Genomic DNA, 13,152 nt, shown 5'->3' with positions numbered 1-13,152 from the left:
AAGAAAGAAACAATGAGATTTTTTTATTGTTGACTGCAGTGTATTGACACTGCGGGAAAATGAGTTGCATAAGCAGAGGTTAACACTTCCGTCTGTAATAGAGGAAGAAGAATGCTTGCACTAGGTCAACATTTATATCACCTCTAGGGGCGTCACCATCTGGATCGTAAATCGAATATTGATCTAAGCGACGTCGCAATCTCCACCTTCGAAAGCAAGGGTGGAATCGAGGATTTAACCACGCCCTGCAGACGTGCCAGTGTTGTGGTTGTTGCCATTGTAGCACGACTACACGTTACCTCCTCCCGCTAACCCGAAATTGCTGCCGAATAATAGTAACCATGGCAACTGCTAAATCACATCGACCAAATTCAAATCCCCTCAAGCTCTTCTGAAAATATTCGGTGAGGAAATATTTTGCGTTCCCCAGGAAAACCATGGTGTGTAAGCTATGTTATGCATGTGTAGCAAAGCACAGAACATCTATCTTACTGTTAATAAATTATTCAAATTTGACAATAAAGCCTTAGTGTGGTACATTGCAAACAAATGATGGACATCACCCATGACACCATGTAGGCAATCAAAATGGGAATTTAAAAATGAAATGAAACCATGACATAAAAGCAATAATCCTAAAGATTGAGAATCGAATAGAATTGTAACCTTAAAATGGAGGATCAAATCAAATCAAGGATTTGTAGAAACCTACTATAACATAGGCTACATGCTTCAGAGTTTGCCGGCATCATTAGCTTATTAACAAATGCATGTTACCGTGTCATATATTTTATCACAATTTTAACAAACAATACTATTTACCTACTTTGTGTTACTTTAATATCTGATAGAATATAAACATCCAAAACCTTGAAACAATTAAATATTCAACAACACAAATTACTTTTGTCATGTTAACTGTTAACACCAGGCTCAGTGAGGCTGAGGCTTACTGACTTTTGCAGAATTGTTAAGACACACACGCGCACACACGTGCACAGACACGTGCACACACACACACACACACACACACACACAAAACAGAGCTGAGAACAACCTGTGCTATGACTCTCCATCATTTTCCATGGCAGGGTCACCTGAGGTTGCCCTCATTAGTGTTGCCACTGGTCACATTAGCGTTGATAACAGTTGGAAATGGGGGCGAGCTGGCATTCAACATTCATTTAAATTACTTTTGACCTTTGCAAATCACCACCACCCCCACCTCCTCATGCGCAGGAAGAGAAAAACATTATGTACACAGTGAGAAATGCTGGGAGAAAGAGGAGGCAAAGAGTCAGCAAGTTCTCATGCCTCAGATCATGTCTGCAGCTGACAGACGTTCTACCCTAAAGGCAACAACTGAAGACGGATAGTGCATCGAAAATATTACTGTATGACACAGCACAGAAATACACAATGTTCAGCTTGTCCATTGTTGTACTGCGCATTCCATCATTTACAGGAAACTGTATTTTAACTATATTTTAAATTTAAAAAAAACATGCAGATTTTGGGATTAGGCAAATTGGACACTCTAAATTGACCATAGGTGTGAGTGTGAGAGTGAATTGTTGTTTGTCCAGTGTGTATCCCGCCTTTTATCCTATGTCAACTAGGATTGGCACTGGTGACCCCTGCGACCCTCATGTGGAGAATAAAGCAGTAGAAATGGATGGACAACAACATTTACAGTGCGCACACACTCAACTCGCCTGTTTATCACTCACCTCAGTGTTTACTGTAAAGCACATAGCAAATGCTTTAAATTCCATGGCAAACTCCCAAGAAGCATTTGGTTTTACTAGTTAAGCAGTGCGCTATCTTTTGTTTTCACATTTGATTGGGTGCATTTGTGACTAATGGATCCTGACAATGCCATTTGCCGCTCTCACCATTCAACAATTCCTATGATCACACACTTCTGTCTTCTGTTGTGCAGAAATTACTTACTGTGCATTTCATTTGTATAAATGCACTAGGAGTCCAAATACATTTATACAAACATCTACATACAGAAAATCTATTCTTAACTCCAAGTCTTAAAATGAGCTATGATTTACATAGAAATCTGGTTCAGATTAATAGACAATCCCAGAATCAGTGTACAAAACTATTTGTATAAATGGAGAAATTGTTTTGTTGCATGACGCAGCCAGCGCTTAGACTGTCATTATGCATTTCTTGATCCATTTGAACCGTTTGTCCTGTTCTGGTATTTAACTGACCAAATGTTGACAGCAGATGCTTTGCCAGTGCAGCTGCAGAAGATCATCCAGGATTCTGCATAATCTGAAACTGTTTTTTAAAGATACTTGACATTGTTTTCTTCACTGTCATTATTTCTGTTTTAAGGCATTATAGTGCAACTGTTGAAAAAAACAAAAAAAAACAAAAAAAAAACTGACATATGGTCATCCTCCACTACATTGCTGTGTTTGATGTGACACATGGGGGAGGGGGTTGGCCTTTCATTTTTAAAGCATTATTTCTTCATTCAATTTTAAGATGTTTTCATGCTTTTCCTAAAAAGTGAACAGGATGCTATATAAACTGGGAAGTTAAGTATTTCATTGGTCACCAACATTCCTGCCATTCTTTAGTTCTCCTGAAGAAGTAAACCAATCACAAACTCACAGCATGCTAGAGATTAAAAATAATCCAAATGAAGAAAAATTGATCTATCCACAAAGGTCTGGTGCATAATCGAAGAAGAAGGAAGAGCAGGAGTGTAGAGAGAGTTGTGAAAGAGTGTTTGCATCCTTTCTGGTGAAAGTCACTGTAGTTCCCTGTTGCACTTGGGACAGGGAGAGGTGAAATGAAGAGACCTCCTTGCACTTTGTGGTCTCATTAGTAACTGACTCATGAACCTTTAATTGTTGAAAATTAAAAAAAAAATCATTGAACATGATTATATGTCAATGGCTTCTTATGGTCCACCTGCAGTACCTTCACAGGCCACCAGGGGCTGTGGCCCACACTATGGGAGGTCACTGGTCTGGATTATCAAGGTGAGGGATGGTGTCTGTGTCATGCAGGATACTCAACCACTCATTCGCTGTGACTTATCCAGAGAAGTTCTCACTCAGACATTGACCAGAGATTTGTCTTTGTTTCTATTCTCACATACAGCCTTTCCGGACAACTTCAGGATCATGTCTGGACTTCAGTGCATGCCTGAAAGTAGATTATGTCTGGTTATTCCAGGTGGACTTGGGGTTACAAGACAAGACAAACAGTGATGAAAGATGGATGAGGTAGTAAGACAAGAAAATGTGGTGCGGGAGCAATCAGACCATGGACAGACCAAAAGGGTGATGGCTTATGGCTACACAACCATTTCCAAGACAAAATACTACCAGAAGGCAAACAAGCTGCTGCTGCAAAAACAATCCAATCAGAACCCTCTCTGACCTCAGTGATTGGTTTATTATCGAAATGAGCAGGGTTTTCCAATGTAGAACTAGAACGAGTATGGTTTCACTCTTTGCAAATTAACTTAATCACCAAAATTGAGTAATTGTTGAATATAAGAAAAATACAGGGAATGGCAAGAAAAACTGTGGTTGGGGTGAAGCTATTAAAAATGGCCTAGGCCTTTCCTGGTAGGGTAGGACTACAGGACCTTGTGTATAAATGCAGCATCATCACCATCACCAAATCAAATAAGTTCTTGTTTGGCCCATAACCGACATCCCCAGAAACTTTCACTTAAATCAGTCCTTTACTTTTTGAGTTATGCTGCTCACAATCACACAGTCTTGGCAAGGTCTCCCTTGAAAAAAGGTTCTTAATTATACTGTTCCGTTCTTAAATAAAGGTTAAATAAATAAAATAAAACAACCAGACAAACATAGCCGAAAACATAACCTCCTAAGCGGAGGTAATTAGACCTAGTTGTGCAGCTGTTTAGACCTTTAACCCTCTATTAGCTAATTGCATTGGGATTTTTGGCACATTTAAGTCTTGTTTATACTTGCGCAAGGAACCATGGCGTCAACTTCCACAGACAGGGTGCGCCACTTATGAGCCAGCCAGCCAGAGTTGTTTATTGTCAATGTGTCAATCTGCCATTATCAGTGGACAAATAAATTCTGTGGATATGCAGGAAAGTAAAACATATAGCAGATATACGTAAGTCTCATTTTCTCCAGTGCATTTCATCTCGCCATGGTGCCGTTTGAAACCGTTCATCCTGATCTGCCTTGTGTTTCAACCGTGGGTGTGTCTCTCTGCTACAATAGTAATCTGGCTTTTTATGTTGCTGCATCAGCCAACAACGTGACACAGTGTAGCTCATCAATTAATTCCACAAAGACGAAGAATGTGACACAGTAACCAAAAAGCAACAATGGAGAACAGCCAACATTCCATTTTCTTTCTTCTTAGCAAGTGGCTGAAGAAGATGAGCTTTGTTTGAGAGAAGGCTACACACATAAATGTCAAGACTGCTGTTTGTCTGGACAACCCTTTAGGAGTCATACCATTGTGCTTGGTACCGCACTGGAAGGATACCAAAAAGCTGAGACAGTACGGATCAGTTATTTTGGTACCCTTCTTCATCTTTGACAATGGAAACGCAATTAATTGCACAATGTACCACACTGAACTGTACCACTTGGTGGAAACGGGGCTAAAAAGTGAGATGGATTTAGATCAGATGGATGACTCAGTTTGGATGTGTGCCGTTTGTCAGATTTCTGTGGAGTACTTCTGCCCCTTAAAATAAAAAAATCCATCTAACCATCCATTTTCTACCACGTTATCCTCCACATGAGGGTCGTGGAGGGCGCTGGTGCCAACAGACCATCACAGGGTTACATATGTCCCTTTCCACTATGGTCCCAGCTCGCCTCGACTCGCCTCGCCTCGCCACGGTTTAGGTTACAAAAATAGTAGTCATAGACTTCGTTTTACATGCGACACACACACAAGTGACTAGTGACTTGGAAAGCATTTGTTTGGTACTTCCTCCATGACCGGAGAACAGACTCCGTCTGACACAGTCACTGGACTGAAATACAGCGGCAAGGTTTGTGATGCCGCTCGCAATCAGCAGTGCTGTCGCTAAATACACCAGACTCTGTTAAATATTATTTTCCCTGGTAATTGTTGGAGATCAACCCACATTTTTAGGATTGTTAAGTCTTTTTAATTGACTTACACTTTGGCATTGTTCTGCTTGATTCTTGTGTCGGACATCTCTTCCTGTGACGGGAAACACAACTTAACTGTGCCGTGCAGTGCCGTAACCCTAACCAGGCAAGGCAACAGGGAAACACACCAATAGAGACAAACAACTATCTACTCTCACACCTACGGTCAATTAGTCAATTTGGTTAATTTCCAAATCTGCATATTTTGGACTGGGAAACCGGAGAACTCTGAGAAAACCTAAATGTGTGTCAAAAATGATAATGGATGATCATTTTGTGATACACACATACAACAATGTATCTGGTGCATTATGTCATACATCAGAATTTGTGGTATGTTCACGTCAAACGTAAAGTGATAAAGACATTTTTATTTTTCAAGCAAAAATGACTCTTAATCTTTGATCAGAGAGAACAAGACATTTAAAAATGTCACTTTGGATTGTGTGGTTGTGATTAGCATTGTTCTTCAATGTTGTTGTGATCGGCTAATTAAACAGTTTCCCGTTACAGAAGGTTACGACTTCAATGAGTCAACTCTGAAGAAAAACGGTTTGGAGGGAGATGCATTTGTGTGGAGCTCATGAATGACTGTGTTGATATGTGTTGGTTGAACTTACGCTCTGTGAGGAGGACAGGCAGACAGGAGCGGCCAGCAACAGGACAAAGGTCAGGACCTGGCACAGAGTCAGCTTCCTGACACAGAGAGAAAAAACCCACCATCAGTCAGCTGATGACATCACCCTTGTTATTTTTCACATTACATACACATGAATGCATGAATTCAGGAGTGAACATTTAAGAGCTGCAGCAGCAGCAGCAGCAGAGGGAGAGAGAGGGAAATGAAAGAAACCCACAGCAGAAGTCATTGACGATATCGATGACACAAACAAGCTGCTGCCCTTCTGTGAACCCTGGTGGTACAAAGCCAAGGTCAGGAGTGGCCCCCCATTCAGTAAGTATCATTAATTCCCCCACACAACTCCCCCGCCCAGCAAACACTGCCAAACTAACTCTCACAGAGTCTGAGAGGCAGAGGAGTTGCCTCTCCAACTATTTACTAAAGTTAAAGAAAATCTACAGCCACTGTGCTATTTTAAATGCATCCAACAGTGCAGAAACAGAAGTGAAAAACAACTTTATCTGCAACAAACTCTCTTCATCTTACAGATGTTAATAGTGTTGACTGGTGGAACGTGAACACACCACAGGTTATTTCTGTGTGTCGCGCTGACATCTGCGTCATCTGAGGAAGAATTTATCTGCAGCTTGTGTTAATGACAGGGTGACCCTAACACTTTTATTTTACAATGCTGTTATGTATTTTTATAATTTATTGGTAACAACTGTTGTTTTTTAAATCATACAACAACAGGGTAAGTCAAATGCACGACATTTTCAACCCTTCAAGACAAGATGACAACATGACACAACACAGACAACATGCCCGGTCAGTAACCATTCAATAACAACATACCAGTCTCCTGCAAGATGAAAAAAATACCCTCACCACTATACAGGGTGCAAAAAGAACTGGGCGATACATCACAATATTGCTCTAACTGAAGAAAACAAAATGTCCTTGAAAAGTTAAAAGTGCAGGATTTCTCTATTTATTCACAACAAAGAGAACAAAGAAAGTGCATAAAGTCTATGTATTGAACGTGGATGGAGCATCTCTTAACGTAGCTTTCTCCACCGTTATCCCACTGTAAACTCCCTCTTCTTTGGCCAGGTCACTTCAGCCCAAGTTTCCCTCATTCATTTGTGCAGCGCCACCACAAGGAGACATGAAGTACAGACGCCCTGTGAGTGAAACTCATTTAAGCGACTTCATTCACTCATTAAAATGGAAGGATGATAATATATCAGCAAATTGACATTTCGACCCACTCCTTATAACAACCTTGTAGACCAGTTTGGGACTTTCAGAGTAAATTACGCACTTCCCAACCTGAAGAATCATTAGAGACAGTTGTATCAACACTGTGAGACACTTCTGATGATGCTACCAGGTACGACCTCCACTGTTTAACAAGCTGACTCCTCACTATCTTTTCCTCCAGGCAAACACTGTGAGGCAACTGTGAAACTCAGTCTCTCCCTCTGACTCATCAAAGGATAAGTGCATTTTCTGAGAAGTGCTGGTGATTCTTGGAAAGCCCCTCTCTTTGATTGCTTCCGAGCACTGTATGGCTCACTACTGTGTGTCACACGTTTAATAGTCTGTTTTGAGATGGAACATGTCGTTTTCATTAATGAGGATCTTAATCTTCTTCCTCCTAACTGTTGTCACATCTAACGTCATCCTCCACCAGTTTCCTGCCTTCCTTTCATCCGTCTCTCTCGCCCGTGTCTCCTTTTTTCTCTCCCTGAGCCATAAACACCGCACTAGTCCAGAGAGTTAGGAATAGCATTTGGCTTGGTCCCAGGTCAGTAGCTGTTGTGTCGAATTAAATGATACACATCTCCCTCACCCTTGGTTGAGCAGCCCTTCCCTTCAGAGTGAGGAGCTCCCATCCTGGCCTTACATGGGGGAATTCATATCAGAGAAAAAGAGATGGTCACGCTGACCAAAAGATGTGAGGAGCTCAAAAGCATTTTGAACAATTTTAATTTTGTCTGGAGGAGTATTTGGCGACGTTTGGACCAAAGACATGCCGAAGAGGTCCGGAAACTCTTCTGTGATCATTACAAACTACAAAATAATTCATCAAAAACTCTTGTTAACCTGTAACAAAAAAACAACAACACATATTCAGCTGCAAATCACGTGCACAATGTCATTCTTTTTTAGTTTAATGTTTACAAATGCAGATTATATTGTTGTATTCGCAGTTCCAGTTTGTATCGTATAGATTATTCAAAATGTCCTAGTAATGTGTAATGCAGCCATGTCATTGAGTGTCCTGCTGCTTTATTGTTGTCTGCACTCCATGATAATTTGATGTTACAAATTCATAAATCACTAAATTGTGTGATTAACAATAATTGGTATACTATTGGTAAGATTAAGGAAGGATTGTTTGTTAAAGAACACGTCTAACGTTAAACGATGATCTTTCTTTAACCTTAACGAAGGGCTGTGACCCTAAAAATGAAACAGTTAAAAAGGTTAGTACTGTTTCTGTAAGTGGACAATGACAGACAACATAAGCAAGCTTCAAGAGTCTGTTGATTCATTTTCTCCTTGTATTGTGATGAATGAAAATTTAACTTCAGAATACAGTAAGTGTTTAAGATGAGCATTGGGACAGCTGCTCTAATCAATATATAAATAATAAATAGTAAAACTGTGTAGCTTAGCTCTGCAGTGTGTTTTACTGGCTGTATCTTTAGTAATTTGGCAGATATAAACATATGGTGGAACATTTAACAGATCGCTAGAGAAACAGGTTTTCCTCAAGAGTTGGTTGTTATCTTTAAATGCTAGAAGTAGAGCAATTATGGAATTCAGTGTGAGTATAAATGCATACTTTGATGGTTATTTACAGAGGCAGCTGTTTGCTGACACAAACAACTTCATGAGGTGGCAATTAGTCAGTTGTTGCTTTTAAAAAGGAAGTGGGAGACTCCTTTGAAAGACTTTTATCTCTAAATTAATAAAAAGATAAACTTTTTTGAATGGGTGTGTCCTTTCTGTTTACTTTACAATTTAATCAACATGTTTACTGTATGAAATCTGTGGACTGATGTACTTTCCCTCAGTTTCACTCGATCTGTAGTATATGTTGGTGAACATGAAAAGGCGGCGTCTCCAGGCATTAACTGGTCGGCCCCTCACTGCAGGGGCCCACACAGAGGTGAGAAGGGTCGGCCCGCCTCCTCCTGCTCTCATTAAGACTATAGCAGCACATTAGTGAATAGCTGCAGGGCAGGGTGAGGGAAACGGCTTTCATCAATAAGAGATTATATTTGTTTATTTTGACTGACATCAGTCGCTCACATGAGAAAACACCAGCAACAGCCTACTCAAACAACAATGAATCACTTTTAAAGAAGTAACGCTCAGAGTAACACTGAGCTTTGATTTGAATATCATAAAACATCAAATTATTCGTTTCATGAAACATTACAATGCACTATTGATCACTGAAGATACATAGATACTATAATCAGAGACCGCTCTTCTTTCTGCTGCTTTTGAAAAATCTGTTTAGTGCTACTTTTACTTATATTATCAATTTGTTTTAACTTTGGTTTTCATTATATTAAACTTGTATAATTGTATTTTCTGCCTGTAAAGCATATTATGGCCAAAGTATAACCAAAGTTGCCAAAATAAACTTGTTTAAGTTGATGAATAAGTTGTAGAATGCGTGGTGGGGAACTTGTGATGAGCATTTTTAAATCTAAACCTTAATTTAAAATAAAAATGTACACACCAATGTATAGGGAGTGAAATATGAATATCATATCATGTCACATAATATATATTATATATTATAATTTAAAACAAAAAGGTTGGGGGGAGGGGGGCTGCAGAACTTTGTTCTTCAATATCTTTCAATCTTCAAAAAACATTTCCTTACATCCTCATAAGATTCAAATGTGTTGGTGCGGACTTCTGTTTTCAATTCAGTAAAATTAATCTTCGTGCCAGTATGTAAATAAACGAAACCATACTTTGCTCCAAGCTGTTTTTAACTATGTTTGTATACTGCATTCCCGGAACTGCCACCAAGGGGTCTAACGCAAGAGGTCTATGCACAATTCTTGACAAGGTTCAGTAAATATCATTCTAAAGATTCAATATTTTCAGACAACTTTAAAACATGTGACCTAATGATGCTGGTGAAAGCCTGCAGCGCTCACACCAATATAATAATAATAATTATAATAATAATACATTTAATTATTATATTATATTAAAAGGTATTTGCAGCTTTGGTGCGGAGAAACCATCAGTCCACATGCAGACAGTCAGGTGACATGACCTCGTTCACAAGCAAAGGTTAAAACCCACCGTCTACGTTCCCTGCTCTCATTTCTATTCCTGTGATCGTGACTGAACTCACAAACCTTTCCTTGAACACACCCACACACAGGTAGCTCACACAGTCCCACCCAACACAAATAAACATCAGCTCTGTTCTGTTATCACGCAGCCACACTGACGCTTTCTTGCAGCAGTGCAGGTGGGAATGCGTCCTCTGACCTCCGAGACCGTGCGAGTCATGTCAACACTGGAGACACCTGACAGAAGGATCTGGGCTCTTTCAACGTGTTCGTGTGGGATCTCCATCTAAGTGCTTCTGTATGGTGCCCTATTGGTGCTCTTTTTTTTACAATTGTCTGCTCACCCACGGAGTTTGGAAAAGCAATAGGTCTTCCAACCAGAAGGCCAGGCTCGACCTTTGACACACCATGAGATTTAGCTGTGACCCACCCAGCCTTTAGGAGAAGCCTGGTGGAGGGTCTGATGGTTATATGGAGCATGACGCTGAATGAATTGACCCAATCTTTAACAGATGTTCAGTGTGAGGGCTCTGTGGTCAGCTCTGACCCCTGGATCTGTATTGACTATGAATGAGGCAGCAACAATTGAGCTGAGTGGCCTCACTCAGACTGCATTAACAAAATTAAACACAAGTGGATGGTCTTTGTGTCTCAGCAGCTGCTTCACTTGAAGATGTAGTAAAACATTATAGAGAAAATAAATGAAATACCATTGTGTGTCTGGACAAAACACTCGAGAGAGGGTGTTGCGGTAAATCACTGAATTAAAGACAGACATTGGTTTTCATGTTATTGGTTTTGTTGTTGCCAAAATGTCTAGCTGCGGTCTATTGCTTAAGTACGGTCCCTTCCTTTTTGCTTCAGTTCATTTCACATGCTTCTTCCACATCAGGGAGAACCAGTGTACAGCGTCATACCACAGGGATTATGAGATTATCTTTTCACAGCCGCTCTGACTACAGCAGAGCCTCTCACATCATCCACGGTCATGGTCGCACAACATGAGAAACATGAGGACATGCATGCAAGTGATATTGTGACCAAAAATACATTGAAAACATGATGAACTTAAACCAAAAACCATCAAACAGGATAATAAAATGATTTACGTCATACAAGGCAAATTACTTCCACAGTGAAGCCGGTTTGAAAAATTTGCAGAAGACCACACACAGATTTACACCTTACACTTAAACTAAATACAAATACTCTTCTTGAACCTGCCAATGTTTGCACAGGATTCATAGTCAAGTCTCTGTCTCCATCAGTTTCATAATTAAAACTAAAAACACTAATGGTCCAATGATAGAAACCTTAGATCTGGATCACCACCAAAACCAAATCAATTGTTCCTTGGCACTAAGCCAACGAGTCCATCACTTTCCATGGAACTTCTTTCACGGGGGTTTAAAAACATCCTGCTGGCAGACAATGAAAGTGGGTAAAAACACAACCCTAATCCTTTTTGTAAATGAGGATTTCAAAAAGATCAAGCAGGAGATTCTTATCAGGTCTGTGTTCGACACACAAACACTGAACACAAAGTCTTATCAGGCTGAACCTTGAAACCAGACAGTGTCCATCAGTAAGATTACTGTCGGTTTTCTCTGAGAGAGAACAAGGTGTTCAAAGAGTGTACAAATGAATCAGGACCAGGTTCAAAGTAACAGTATATGACTGAGCAGTGATACAACCTTTCTACACTTCAGTAACTCACAAGGTTGAAAAATCAGTGACCTTTCCTTTTACTGTATGAAATATCAGTGCAGTGCAGCTTTAGCCTGTTAGATCTAAACCACTGTCAAATGCCACACAATGCTGATTAAATCCATCAGCTCCACACAACTCCCTCTGTGTTTCCATGCAAATTTAAGTCCAACTTCTGTTGTAGACTGTGCCATTCAGTTGGACTAATGCTCTTGTCCCAGTATACAAGCACTAGCGGCAAGTTGTTAGCATGTCGAGTGCCATTCTGAGTCTTCCTACATCCATGAACTTAAATATATCCAAATCTTTAAGCTGGCAGAGCATAAAATCAGTCTCCTCGTCGGTCCAAAAAAACCTACTGGCCTGAATTTCTCTGTATACACACAAAAGCTCCCTCAGTCATGTCTGATAGTATTGCTTGACACACAACATACAAATAGTGTTACGTGATTTCTATTCTCAAAGACCAACAAGAGGCACAACTGCAGCTTTAGGGAACAGATGAGACACTCCAAGAGAGAACAAAAAAAAAAACTCATTAGAACAAAACATTATAATGTTTATGTTACAAAATATCTGGCTCTTGGAGATGTAATATTCTGATATCTGATTCTTATCCACACAGCTTTATTAAATGCACATGTTTTTCTTCACTCATGTTATTGTAGAAGTTACTTTTTCTAGCATCACTTTCATTTCATTCAGCAATGGTGGGTCATGATTCCTTGTGAGTCCCATGAGATACAAGATTTTAAATTCGAAATCTTGGCAGATGGACGGAGTTAAGAAAGGTTCGACCTCCCTGAAGATCACAAACTAATCGATAGCAGATCATAGATTTTGGGTCACTTCTGGACACAAATGAAGCATTTAAATCTGCACACACCTTTTTTTTTTTTTTAATGGCTGTGACTTTAATCGACACCATCTGAGGATCGATGTCAGGATTGAGAGCGTGTGTGTAAGCCTCAACATGTCACCTCAAACAAACCTTCAGGAAATACTGTGTAACTATGTTGTGTCTCAGACGCAGTGGATGCATATGGTACTTGTTATAGTATATGCCTGTGATGGTACATCTGTAAAAAATGAACTTTTCAACTAAAATATTTACTACCTCCACTACTGAGGACAATTTTCAAGTCCACACAGCAGACGTTATAGGTTTGGATAACTATTTGGCTTTTGGGGTAAGTGGAGGAAACAGTTTTGTTTTGTTTTAAATAATACCGATATCCTGTCTGAGATTTTAAAAGTCCTAAGGGAAGGAAAGAAGCTAAATTCCTCCCCGCAGGACACAGTGACATCACTGCATGTAACACTTCATTAC

At 39.9% G+C, this 13,152-nt stretch overlaps 1 protein-coding gene across 1 annotated transcript in view; it reads right to left on the bottom strand.

The window, feature by feature from the left end:
* Positions 1-13,152, bottom strand: part of adamtsl5 (ADAMTS like 5) — a 32,348-nt gene that overhangs the window by 17,383 nt on the left and 1,813 nt on the right. The window contains exon 2 of the mRNA XM_058629258.1: positions 5,777-5,852. Coding sequence (XP_058485241.1) covers positions 5,777-5,852 — 76 coding nt within the window. The remainder of the gene's footprint in view (positions 1-5,776; positions 5,853-13,152) is intronic.

This window comes from Solea solea, chromosome 5 (genome assembly GCF_958295425.1).
Source record: "Solea solea chromosome 5, fSolSol10.1, whole genome shotgun sequence".
Classification (NCBI taxonomy): Eukaryota; Metazoa; Chordata; class Actinopteri; order Pleuronectiformes; family Soleidae; genus Solea; species Solea solea.
The sequence above is the reverse complement of the archived record's forward strand: the minus strand, read 5'-3'. Positions and strand labels throughout refer to the sequence as shown.